We start from the raw sequence: 14140 nt of genomic DNA, 5'->3' as shown, positions 1-14140 counted from the left end.
TTTGTCATCTTTATATTTGGAGTGTCTTACAGGATCAGGGGAGAGCTGGGAAAATCATACAGGTGCTTTGTCAGCTGCTCTGTTTTCAAGCATGCAAGTAGGGCCTGTATACTCTCCCTATCATGCACCTCAGTACTGTGAAGAGAACAGGAAGAGCAAAACAAATTTAGCATTAAATGTAACTGGAAGGCTACTTGTTTATTCACTGCTATATTCCCTGCTGAAACAAAGATGAAATCAACCTAAGCTGCTTTGCTGGTCTGATTTGCCAGTTGTAGAGGGGTTTTGAACACTCTTCAGTTGGGAGACCAGCTTGAACCAGGTAAGACCAGCAAACCATTTTAGTCTGGCTCTATTTCTGGTAATCTGTTTTGTTTTTCAGAAAGTTATGGATGGCCCTTGTTTTCTAACAAGGTTTCTTCTCAGTTTGGTAATGTGCCATTTTAATCCATCCATTCCTTTTTCAAACTGCATTGATGCTGGAGCCTATCCCCGCATCTTGGGCGTAGGCAGGAAAACGGCATGGATGGATGGCCAGTCCTTCTCTGGGTAAATTGTTTTTAGAATGTTAACTATAAATATAACTATAAAATTATAAATATATATGTAAAATTATTTAAAACTTAGTCCTCAAGTTTCCTCAAGCATATCAGGCTACTTTCATGGCTATGTAAAAATATATCCGAAAAGGATGAAGAGGAAGAAGATAAGAAACTTGGCAGTGCTTACGGTCTATGTCCCTCCTGCCAATGGGAATGACATTATCTGTGCTACGTCACTCATCCCTCGTGTTGAATCCATCCAGAGCCCGATCCATCCCACGCGGCGGGAAGACAGGGAACGTTCTCGAAAAGGCAAGGTTTGTTTCCCTCCCAAGAGACCCTTTTATTCCTGTGTCCTGGTGGAAAAGGGAAAGGCATTTTTAGTCAGCACTTCCGAATGTGGGACAGCCACTTGAACAGAAGCAGCCCAAGCTAAACTCAAAACACTGCTCCCTCTACAGGCATTTTTCCTACTGTATTAAAGTCTGAAACAGCACCTGGAGATGTTTAAGTTAATTCGAACAACACACGCCCGAGGGCAGCCTCAAGATCCCTCTCCATAACTGCTCCCAAACTACTGGAGCAAAGCCGGCGCATGGAGCCCCACATGGAAGAAATGTGACAAAGTTTCCCATGCCTCACTTAGCCAATTTTCACAATATCACCGTGGGCCCTTTTATCCATAGATTCCATTTCCCCTCTTGTGACCGTGTCCTTCCCATAGTCCTCTCCGACTATTCCATTACTGCACTGATAATTGTAGCAATGTGAGGACAATTCAGCCTTGAATTGAGAAAGCTCTGTTCGATACCCATAGAAAGGTCATCTGATTCTCACCACACCAGCAAAATCGGACTGGTACGATTTCTTGCTTTAATCTGATCAAAACTTGCATGTAAATGTTGGCAAATACAATCATGGAATCTGGTTTTTACCTGAAGTAACAATGTAAAATAAAATTAAATAAAACTCCTACTTTGTCAAGAAATTAACTCCCAAACACTTACAGCAAGTATGAAGATGCGTTTTATCCCATCTTCGTCCACCAGTCTGCCCTCTATGATTGGTTGTCTTCTGAAGGTGAGCCGCCCAGGTCCCATTTCGCTTACATCGTCTTCTCCTTCTATCGGCACCGCTCTGTCTTGGTCTGTATGTTCTCCATCCATCTTAACTTTGGGCAAAGCTGTTGTTGCGCGAGTAGTCAACTCAACTAAAATTGCAAGTGCAAAGATGACCATGTAAGATGATGCCATGATCATGGGTGATGATGGTTGATTTGCTTGCAGGAACCTGGCTTTGCACTCGCATATCCACCGAGTATCAAATGTGTGCTTTTATAGTGTCTGATGATGATGATGATGAGTTGTCCGTTCTGATCTATTATTTGAGTTTTGATGATTTCCGTGGCTCTCCTTTGGTGAAAAGTTGTTCACCTTGATAAAAGGTGGATGCCTATCCACAGGGTGGATATTGAGACATGTTTTAAAGCAGGAGGATTATATTTTGAATGGTTTTCGTTTTTCTAAAAGGCCCCACAGTGGTTTTGTATAAGGCCAAATAACACCTGTGAGCCTTTCATTGTGAATCTGGAGAAAAGGGCATCCCCTTCCAATATAGCTTTCGTACCCCCTGCCATACTTAGTTTGTCAAGCTCATGCAGCAGGTCAAAGGTTGCACGTTGAGGTCACGTTTTGTCTAAGCAGTGGTAGTAATCCAGTGCAAATGGTTACAATATGAAAGGAATGAGCCTCAAAGAAGGAAGAATACCTGTTGTGAGACATCGTCATCCATCAAATGACTCCAATTCCCTTGGCGCCGCCTCCTCACGGTATCGTCTATTATCTTCATGTACTACTTTTGTTTGTAGGTCAGAGCTGGATTATTAGTAATTTCATTAGACCAGGGGTGCCCAATCTTGCTGCTTAAGGTCTACCTACCTGTAGAGTTGAGTTCTAATTCTGCTCCAACACACCTGTCTGTAATCACCAAGTGCTCCTGAAGGTTGCTGCAAAATATGCATGGGAAAATGTTTTGACCTTATGCAAAATTCCTGACAATGTGAATTCCCATTGAAATGGCAGGATTTCGCTTGTGAAATTTAGCAGAGCAGGGGTAAATGTGTCGTATCAGGACGATTTCAGACTCAAGACTTTATTTCTTCAATCTTTTTAACTGATTCATTAAAATGAAGCAGCTCAAAAGAGTCATTTGCTCACAGAAAGATAATCAAGGTTCACACTAAATACTGGTACACACTCTCAAGATGCAAGTAACCAACGGTTTTAGGTTATCACTTTTTTGTTCTAGTCAGCCTGAGTCCTGTAGGGCACTTCATAAGAAATCAGAAATGTGCTCTACAAGGCTCCTCTTCAGTTCTTATGAAAACATAAAGGCTTTCCTTATTAATATTATGGTGCCTGTTGCATAGGCAAGAAGAAATGGGACATGAATAATAGTTATTGAACTCAGCTGAAGTGATTTTACTTGGAACACTCAGCCTTTATTTAGTGAGTATTTGTGTTGGAGTGAGAGAGCCTCTACTGAAGGACTCAACTGGTCTATGGAGACACGACTGTTCCAGCAAGAGTACAACTGAACTTCAGAGTTTAACACTTTGTTATTGTAACCCCTCTGTCTATGTTTCCACTCCGCGTTCTGATGTGTCTCACCCTCCAGAGTGACCTCTTCCCACCTTTGATTACCCTTACAATGATAATGTAATGTTCTGATGTGCAATTTCAAACTAATATTCATAGATCCCCTTTCATGCCTCAATTACCACCATGGTGAAACACTTGGAGTACATTTGTGGTCTAGCTTCATCCTTCTCCAGGTTTTTGAAGCTTCAACCTCTGTGTAACTGACATGTTAGCTAGGCCACTAGATGGGGAGATACTGCTTTATTAATGTACCGATAAGCTCCACAAAGTCACAAAGGTTCTGTTTAATTATTTTAAATGAAGAGGGATTAAGTCATGGTGGCAAAAGTCATGTGAATAATGAGAATTTAAAGTGCTAATGTTGGTTTATTGCATTTTATTTCTTCAATAAGTGAAAGTGTGTATTATAGGTTCTGTGACCCTGTTTCCCAATCAAAATAGTTTTAGATGGCATTTAGCACATCACACTGCAGGACATGTGAGCTTTCCAAAAGTGTCTCATGTCCGCTATCTGCTTTCGTACTACTGCAAAAGCTCTCAGCAGTTTGTAGTATGTGCTTTGAGAGTACAAACTGACTGGGTCAGTTGATTTGCTCCTACACAAATCTATCCTTTTGCCGCAAAACTGGAGACATGAACATCCTGTAATTTAAGCATTGCACTCAAATGGAAATCCATTTGTGTCCCCTGAATACTTTGCATGGGAATTACCATCAGTGACACAAGATATATAATGACATCATAATTTTGGCTATTTTTCCTGTTGCACAAAATCACGCTTTTGGCCCTGGATTCTGCCACGGCCCCATCTTGCCCTATCACTCACCTCACGGTCTTTGCCATTGATGGATCAGGTATCCACTCCAGAATTGGCAGCTGAAATACACCGTAATGGAAAAGAGAGAGTGGTCTGAATGAGTGTTTTTTTTTTGTTTTTTTCTCCGTGTGGGATAAAGTTACGTACAATTATGGCCGCTGACTCAAAGATATTCCACTCATTGCCAGTTTAAATTAAAAATCACATGTGGATGCTTCTCTTTCGAGGAAAAGCATTAATTCTTCAACAACTGGAGCTATGTGATGAGTTTTAAATAATGCAACAAAAAACAGTACTGCGGAAATGGACTGAAAGATTTAAGCTGTGGGACTGATGAACCAAGCGCTATGTCAGGGAGCATCTCACGGGAACATTTAGTTCCTTTGCTTCTCATATCGGGGCACTGCTGTAAAGTGGTCAAATGTGTCTTGTGGTCAACTGAGATGCTTGGCTAGATGACATCACCAGCATCATCACCATATTCCCCAACCGATGCCAAAAGGACCGGGCTTACTCTGTCCTATTTTGTTACACACGTCATCACAAACCATACATTTCCATTTTCCAAAGATGTTAAAAAGCTGCTTTTGATCATCCTTTGGGAAACCAGGAGAATTTATGGTCGCAATTCCAAGATGCTCTCCCCATTGATCATATTACCAGATTATTTTCTTTACTTGTCTGTTGTTTGGTGGTGTAGTAAATGATGGGTTCAGGGAAGAAGGGGCCAATGGGGGCTCAAGCGGGACCATGGTGGACCGAGATGGGGTTGGCTTCTTTGTTGCCCAGAGAACAGACCATAGTTTCCAGGAACAATGCAGCTGATGAGAAACTCTCCAAGGAAAATATGGGTCTGACATCATGGGTTCTTAAAGCTCGCAGCTAAGCCAACACTCTTGCCACAATCAGCATGGGAATTACCAACGGTGACACAAGATATGTAATGACATCAGAATTTTGGCTATTTTTCCAGTTACAGAGAATCACGCTTTTGGCCCTGGATTCTGCCACGGCCCCATCTCGCCCTGTCTCTCACCTCACGGTCTTTGCCATTGATGGATCAGGTATCCACTCCAGAACTGGCCGCTGAAATACCCAGTAATGGAAAAGAGAGAGTGGTTGGAATGACAGTTTTTTTTTTTCATGTGGGATATAGTTACGTACAATTATGGCCGCTGACTCAAAGATATTCCACTCATTGCCAGTTTGAATTGAAAATCACATGTGGATGCTTCTCTATCGAGGAAAAGCATTAATTCTTCAACAGAACTAGCTGTGTGATGAGTTTTAAATAATGTAACAAAAGACAGGACTGCAGAAATGGACTGAAAGATTTAAGCTGTGGGACCGATGAACCAAGCACTTTGTCAGGGAGCATCTCACGGGAACATTTAGTTCCTTTGCTTCTCATATCGGGGCACTGCTGTAAAGTGGTCAAATGTGTCTTGTGGTCAACAGGGACGCTTGGCTAGATGACATCACCAGTATCATCACCATATTCCCCACCGATGTCAAAAAGTCCGGGCATGATACTCTGTCCTATTTTGTTACACACGTCATCACAAACCATACATTTCCATTTTCCAAAGATGTTAAAAAGCTGCTTTTGATCATCCTTTGGGAAACCAGGAGAATTTATGGTCGCAATTCCAAGATGCTCTCCCCATTGATCATATTACCAGATTATTTTCTTTACTTGTCTGTTGTTTGGTGGTGTAGTAAATGATGGGTTCAGGGAAGAAGGGGCCAATGGGGGCTCAAGCGGGACCATGGTGGACCGAGATGGGGTTGGCTTCTTTGTTGCCCAGAGAACAGACCATAGTTTCCAGGAACAATGCAGCTGATGAGAAACTCTCCAAGGAAAATATGGGTCTGACATCATGGGTTCTTAAAGCTCGCAGCTGAGCCAACACTCTTGCCACAATCAGCTCCCAGTGAATTTCCACTGCTGAGGGAGGGAGTGATCTAGAGGGTGAAAGGGAGCATGTTGGGGCATGGATGTCGCCTGCTAACTCTTGTACATGAGTAGTGTTGTATGTATGTTGCGCTTACAGTATTATTGCAAGTCTATAGATATTTATAGATCATACATAAAAAGTTTAGTTTTGATATCAGTGTATTTTGTTCTCTTAATTGATAATACTCATACATGTATTTTTAAATGCATGAAATAGATTTTTCGCAATTTTATTTTATTTTATTAATGCAACACATTTCAGGGTCAACAGGATATGTACTGTAGCATGAAATAATGTAGCACTTGAGGATCAGGATTTGATGTTATTGTGAAAAGTCGGTTAAAAATGTCTGTGTAATTTTTACATCACTAGTGGCACAAAATGCAATTGCAAATTGTTTGAGGCGGACTGAACTTATTTCATTAGTTTGCTGTAGGACTGTTTCTTGGTTGGACAAATGGATGGGGTGTTTTGGTCTTCCACTTCCTCAAAGGCAGAGAAAATTGGATGAATATTTTATTTTTATTTATTTCGTATGTTTGGTGCACATATGGATCACACATAAGATCAGGTGTGTGTATTAGGTGGTGTTATTTTAGTACTTATGTATTGTTATAGTATTATTAATATTTAGAATTTTTACATTTTCAGTTTATTTGTTTTAGTAGTAGTATTTTTTTTTTAAAGGTTTTATTTATATTCCAGATTAATTAATTTTACTATTTCAACTTAAAAATTAGAATCTGAAATAAGCTTCTAACTGAAATAAGTCTAAGTTGTTCATCTAATGTTTTATTTCAAATTTATTTCAGTTAACAAAAACAATGTTTGTTTTAGTTAACAATAACAGCACTGGTCTTGGGAAAGTCAATTGGATTGATTGATTTAATGTTGTCATTTTAAATGCCAGGATATATTATGTACTGTATATAATCAAATAGTAAGAGCATGGAAGAATGTAGGATTGTCGTTGTTTGAGGATTTCAATATGCTACCACCATTTATGCATTGTATTAGCTATCTTTACCAGGGCATGTCATCTTGTATGACTATAGATAACACAACAGAATGTCTGTTTTCCATATATTCATCCACCTTTCATCAACAGCGCAGCTGCGTTTATTAGAAAGTATTACAGCTTGTGCTTGATTGTGGAACTGACAGTCTGTCGCTTATGTATTTGTCTAGTAAACAAAACAACAGAAAGCAGTCAAGTTCCAGTAAACACCTGAATCTGATTATGATTTCTGAACACATGGTGTTTGGAATGAATGTGTTTCATCAATGGTTGTTCAAGCTCGTATTGTAAAGTTGTCAGATGTTGCAGTGCACCTGTCCCAAAAAAAAAAAAAGGGAGTGAGAGAGCGAGGGGAAAAAAAACCTGTCAAGATGGTGTTTAAATAGTTGCTGCTCCCTTATGAATAAATTAATAATTTATTATTGTAAATCTTTATGCACCATCTGTTTCATCAGGCTAACTGATGCCTTGTATTCATTAGCAGTGAAAACATGGCATTTCAGCCCTACATGAATACTTTTTCTTCTGAAACTACTGTGGGGATGTTTGGGAAATGGTAGAAAGAACTGAATCAGACCACAAGGTCATTGAGAAGACAATAGCACACGTAAGTTGAATGGGCTCGAAGCTTCAGTTTCAGGGCTAGCTCCAGGAACTGTGTCCTTGGATGCACTCGGCACTCAGAGAGCTACTGTAGGCCCAGTCTGGGGAAAATAACACAAGCTTGCTTTTTAGCTAGAATCCCTAGAAACTGACCAGCAGATGGGAAGCTGCTGCCTTCAAACAGCTGTCCTTGGTTACCATTAGCTAGATGGCATATGGAATGGTGGTACTGGCGTGTCGTATGTGTGAGAAATGTGCATTGCTGTTGTTATAATAGAATAAAATGTCATTGGAACATTGCAAGATTTAATAGGAGTGAAAGTACACTGAGTGTTTTCGTGGAGTGTGGTTTGGAAGTGCATTGTCAACTTACCAAAAAAGTAGGTTTTGTAATAGTGACCCTTATTAAAATAACATTTCATCTCCCCCCAAAAAACTGTCATTTTGTTCCAAATATGTACCTAAGGGAACACAAAAGGAGATGTTTAAAAGAATATTCATGCTGATTTTTTTTTTTTCTTCTAAAAAGTGAACCGTGTTGACCTAAAGCTCCTAAAATGTCAAAAAGCGTCATAACAGTGGTCCAAATTACTGTTTTTATGGTGTGAAGCCATTTTATAGTTACAGCCAGACCTTGTTTGATACTAATGATTGGCTTTTATTTTGATATTTCTGCTGTTTGTTTAATTTATTTTAGTTTTAGTAATTTTAGTACTTCAACTTTTATTTTATTTCAGTCAGTTTCCAAGGCCACATTTCTAATTTTAAAGCAAGTTTTTCATCTAACATTTATTTAATTTCATTTCAGGTTTCAATTAACGTAAATGATTTATAATAATTTAGTTAACATTAACAACACTAGTCTTGGCAAATTTTAATGTGCGCATATTCAAATCACACAAAAATGAGATTTGAATGTTGCAAAGAAGAGAGATAATTTTAGTGAATAATGACTTAAATTTCAGTCTTTGTTTTTTTTGCACAGTCCTGTTGTAATGCTTTGAAATACTTGTAGAAAAAATACATATAAAAAGCAGTGTGAACATTCTGCCTAACAACTCCTTCATCAGAAGAAACCCAAATGGCTTTAAAACAACATGGTAAGTAAATGATTTTCATTTCTGAATAAACTTTCTTGTTAACAAAAGTGATTTTATATATAATTAGCAGACATTTGTAATGTACTGTATCTTTTGTTCAGACCAAGTTAGCTTGAAGTCAGGTTTGAATAATCTACAACTCTTAAAAAGTTTATTCAATGGTTTCTCAGGTTTTGCTGAGAATCCAGAATAATTTGCAGTCTGTAATTTATTTAATTGGGCATAATAATTGATTGGTCTTACCAAAAAAAAAAAGGATGAAAATCAAATTACGTAGAGACAATGCCTGCCAGCTGCATGCTCATTTCAAAAAATGTCTGCTGAAACTAAGCCAGGTGGCCAATTTATCTATTAAAAGGCTTTATTGTTCCACTGTATATCCATTAAAAAGTGCTGACAGATTATGAGAGCTTTGTCCCGTCACTTAGAAAAAGCTGAATGTGCAGCCTCTTTTGTCAGTACAGCCACAGCCTGATTTGTTTGTCTTGGCGGAACATGTCATATTTTAGGAAGTATCACTTTGTCATGCGGTGACTGTGCAGGTTTAGGTTTAGTGCATTAATGTACAGTTTGGCAAATGCTGTACTTCCATTACCTTTTAGTTTTCGAGGTGCTTTGCAAGGGGCAGGAACATTGCTTCTCTGCTTGAAAGAATGAGAGTTTGGGGGATTTTAGTCTGTGTGTTAGCTTTGAGTTGACACTTTTTCTTCTGGGTAAACAAACTAAAAGTATAGATGACTCATCCTGCACTAACAGATTTTTGTCCAATTAAATGCCCTCAATAAGCAAAAAGCCCCTCCCCCTGAAACGGGCTAGCAAGCAGCAAATCTTGGTTCATGGCTGTTATGTAACTAAAAAGTATAGTTCCTGTATTTGTAATAATCACTCTTTGAGACTTCAGATATTGACAAGTGGTTTATTCAGCAGGAACGGTGAACCAATCTGTCAGTATTTTCATATTTATACAGAAAGCAATTGAGCACCAGTAGCCTAATGAAAGCCTCACAATCAAAAGAATGCGTTAATGATCAATGCCCAGAATCCTCTTAACATTTGTCCTTCCATACCGTTTCTGTCTCTGGATATATGTTCTGATGAAAACTATCAAACTCAAGCGAAGTGCCGCAAAACTTTGCAGCAGCCTTAAATCCTACATTCAATGTAATGGGAAACAGAACAACTTCAAAATAAGCACAATATGTTTGTAAAAATGTGTTGCTTAATGTGTCTAATTGAAGATTCAAGAAGTATCTTTAGTGCTGCCCATAGTATTTGCCACAAAGCTATAACCAACATACCTTAAATATTCAAAGTCTTTGGTATTAGGTGAGGACCTTTTGCTGGAGATCTATTACATCAAACTTGTGCACATTATATAGACATTCTGGGTGGCTATTGCAAATGACTCTACATTGTCCTATTGTTTCTTAATTCAGATTGAGAAGATTATATAAAACGCATACAGCCCAGTTCAAAAGTACAAACACTCGAAGACGTGAATTTAGGTTGTCCAAAAATGGATAGTTACCTTTTTGAAAATGTTAAACATCTGTATCTTGTTTATAGATGATGTTTTCTCTTCGTATGGTTAAGGTGCTACTAGTTAAAACACAACCTTTCTTAATTGCACTGATGGTGTAATTTACTTAATCTTGGTGCAATTTTCCTATTAAACCTCCCTAGACACATCGATAAGTAAAAACATAGGCAAGGCTGCCCATAGTATTTGCCACAAAGCTATAACCAACATACCTTAAATATTCAAAGTCTTTGGTATTAGGTGAGGACCTTTTGCTGGAGATCTATTACATCAAACTTGTGCACATTATATAGACATTCTGGGTGGCTATTGCAAATGACTCTACATTGTCCTATTGTTTCTTAATTCAGATTGAGAAGATTATATAAAACGCATACAGCCCAGTTCAAAAGTACAAACACTCGAAGACGTGAATTTAGGTTGTCCAAAAATGGATAGTTACCTTTTTGAAAATGTTAAACATCTGTATCTTGTTTATAGATGATGTTTTCTCTTCGTATGGTTAAGGTGCTACTAGTTAAAACACAACCTTTCTTAATTGCACTGATGGTGTAATTTACTTAATCTTGGTGCAATTTTCCTATTAAACCTCCCTAGACACATCGATAAGTAAAAACATAGGCAAGAAAAAAGGAAAAACAATGGTCCTGAATAGACTCGTACAGTGTTAGCCAAATTACACGGTTACTAACTGGAATTGAACTGTAACTTTGTCTTTCTCATCTCTGAATTACACTGAAGACTGTTTTGCACCATTTCCTTGCCAGTTACAAATACTTAAGTTCAGTGCCAAGATGTCTAAATGAATGTAGCGTGCACGAAAAGCTACTTTGTGATGGTCAAAGTTTTGGTAATATTGGAGATTTGCCGTTTACAGTACTCTGTCAAGTTATTTGGCATTGGGAGGTTATTGTTTCAAAAATAATAATTTAAAAACCGTAGAGAAAACAAAAACAGCAATTAACCATCTCGGGCCACATTTTTTCCTTTTTCTATGCATTCACAGCTCTCACAAAAATACTTTTGCTCGCTTACACTGTAACCTTATTGAAATAGCTTAAAAATAAAAGAATATTATTACAATAGTGGCCACAAGGCTGTGCAAAAGGGAAGACTTCCAACAATGAGCTTCATGTTTTCAGCCAACCCCTGCAAGTAACAAACTACAAAATAGCACCATTATACAGTGGGTTGATCTTTTATATGGTTCCGCTATATAATGCCATCACATATGATTATGGTTAGAGAATGCAAAGGTTAATATAGGTTGAGTATAGATACAGAGTAAACAGTGTGGGTTGACGTGATCCATTGGGGTCAGAAAAGAGGAAATCATGCAGATGGTCACACCGCACAACCCCTGTGACAGTGGCTTAAAGTGGGGTGTAGAGGGGTAGTTCACCCAAAAACAGACATTGTGTCGTTGTTTATGCACCCTTCTGTCATTTTTAATCTGGTATTATTCTTTTTTCAGAATGAAATTTGTTTCCAGTATTTCCTGTACAATGACCATGTCTGGAAAGCTTCAAATGGAACAAAAATTAAATGCAATAGAAACATAATTCCAAATGACTGGTGCTCTGCAATTACATAAGCCTGCTTCGGAGAAAAAAATAAAAAGGGTAATTGTGTGATAAAGTTTAAAGTAATCACTTATGAGCCGTAAGGTTGTATTATGCAAAATAACATTGCAATTGCCTTTTTTATTTTTCCTAGAAGAAACACGCATCAAAAATGGACTACAAAAGTCATATTTTAAGTAAACCCACAATTTTCATTTTTGGGCGAAATATCCCTTTAATACAGCCAGTGAGTTGTCACCATTCTTTCGCTGTAAAGATGCAAGCCTGCAACTTCCTATTTGATAAACAGTAGCTGCTAAACCAGATTTTGTTCTTCTTGATGTTATGTGTTACAATTGCTAGTAATTTTTTGCTTCTGTTGTAGTTTCTGTTGTCTTTCCTTTGCATGCTGATACACTGGTGTAAATGCATGCGGATAACTTCGAGTGAATGGCTTTCACCTCCTATTTTCTAAAGAAGGTAATCCATGCAGTTAAAATGATTAAAAAAAGAAGCAAAGATCCCTCACACAATTTTTTTTAAAAAAGGGTGTTTTGCAGGATGTAGGTCAGGATCCATCGATCCTGAATGTGTTCTCTAGAGCACCTCAGCATATCTGCATAAGGTTTTTGTATAATACCCCTTGATCTGGTTTTGCACAATGAATCAAATAAGAAAAGATTGATTTGTATTTTATATGTCATCTCTCTGTGCAGCCGTAGTTCAGTTTTGCAAGGGTTCCATCTGGTATAAACTGTCTAGACAGCCTTTCTTGTCAACACGGTCCGTGATCTCCCTGCGAACTCCTTTCTCGTGCCTCTCGTGTGCCTGCAAAAATTTGTTTTTTGCCACTATAAAAAGCTTTCGGCATCCATTAGGTGCAACCGTTCACACAAAGAGGATAAACCGTTATCATTTGACTTTTTTAGCAGCTAATTTATGATTTTCCCCCAGTATGGAATGGTGCAGTCTATGGAAATCATCAGATTTTGTTTGTCTTAACATGGGGCTTTAACAGTATCCAGTATCTTGTTGGTTTTTATTTAATTTTTTTTTATTTTTAATATTTAGTTTTTTTTTTACAGTGGAGCATGTCCCTGGAAGACCAGTCTTTCTTTCATCCCGTTTCCCCGCTGTCCAACAGTTTCACTTGTCTCTCTCAGCCATTCGCCTTACTGTCCTCTACATGCGATAGTTTCTGCCCCCTGAGTTTCCTCGGCTCGAGTTCTTCTGATGAACCTCCTGAAAATAAGAAAGAGAAAGGCAGTGAGTTTCAGTTCAGATGATGAGAAGAAACGCAGAAAGCCGACCCAACGAGAGCAGAACGGCTGTTGCTGCCCATAACAACACAGCTGTTTGGTGAACGGAGTGTTATTTCATAATGCTGAGGAAATCTACTGTCAAAGCAACACATCAAAGGTTTCACCACAGCAAGATTAATAAGTGTAATTCACGAGCTAGGAATGAAACCGCATGCAAGGAGTGGAGGAGAAAGGCCGGTGTGAGGGGCCAGACTCTAAACTCAGCGTGCAGACATCTAAGGTGACCTTATATTCGGCTTCCAGCGCATGACGACGTATGGGTGCAGAAATATGTCTGTGGAGAGCACATGCAGGTCAAAAACCACTTAGGCAGTTCACTTGCTAATGGTTTTCTTTTTTGAGAGAGGACGACAGAGCACTTAAAAGGATGGCCCACATTTGGGCAGTGGGGTGAGGGAAGAGCTGCTTTTTCCTTAGGTATGTATCGCTGCACAATGTACCGGTATTTAGGGCTGCACGATTATGACAAATATCCATATTGTCGATTATTCCCTTGAAATTGTAATTGCGATTATTAATTACGATTATCACAATTTACATTGAATGATGTTTATACCATTGCTTGATGCAACTGCATGCCATATTTTTATATGAAAATAAACAAGCTGAAAACACTTTAGTGCTTTTCTATAGTATTAAGCCTCAAATGTCAAATATACATCGGATTGGTTTCTTCTTTAAATGATAAAAAAAGTAAAAATATGAATGGTATTATAATGTTATACTAAAACAATGGAAAAACCCTTAATGTAACATGTAGAAAGAAAAAAACATATCTTAAGCCTGCAGAATAACACAAGTGGACTTTGAACGATTAATTGCCACTTTGAACGTAATTGCGGCATCCATAATTGTAATTGCGATTAGAAATTAGATTAATTGTGCAGCCCTAATTAGTAATATGCATTGCTAAGAACTTCATTTGGACAACTTTAAAGGCGATTTTCTCAATATTTAGATTTTTTTTTTCAAATAGTTGTATCTCGGTCAAATATTGTCCTATCCTAACAAACCATAC

At 38.3% G+C, this 14140-nt stretch overlaps 2 protein-coding genes across 2 annotated transcripts in view; both read right to left on the bottom strand.

Annotated features, from left to right (window-relative positions):
* Window positions 1–58: 58 nt before the first annotated feature.
* On the bottom strand, window positions 59–1795 carry LOC107744918 (pro-MCH 2). Its single transcript, XM_074560197.1, is given in 3 exon segments — window positions 59–135; window positions 730–898; window positions 1550–1795. Coding segments are annotated over 3 exon segments (465 nt in total). The 3' UTR covers window positions 59–85.
* Window positions 1796–11682: 9887 nt separating this feature from the next.
* igf1 (insulin-like growth factor 1) overlaps window positions 11683–14140 on the bottom strand; it is a 14362-nt gene continuing 11904 nt past the window's right edge. Inside the window, exon 5 of the mRNA XM_016558741.1 lies at window positions 11683–13042. Coding sequence (XP_016414227.1) covers window positions 12983–13042 — 60 coding nt within the window. The 3' untranslated portion in view covers window positions 11683–12982. The remainder of the gene's footprint in view (window positions 13043–14140) is intronic.

This window comes from Sinocyclocheilus rhinocerous, unplaced genomic scaffold (assembly GCF_001515625.1).
Source record: "Sinocyclocheilus rhinocerous isolate Xijiao unplaced genomic scaffold, SAMN03320098_v1.1 scaffold258, whole genome shotgun sequence".
NCBI lineage: Eukaryota > Metazoa > Chordata > Actinopteri > Cypriniformes > Cyprinidae > Sinocyclocheilus > Sinocyclocheilus rhinocerous.
This window is presented reverse-complemented; position numbering and strand designations above follow the sequence as displayed.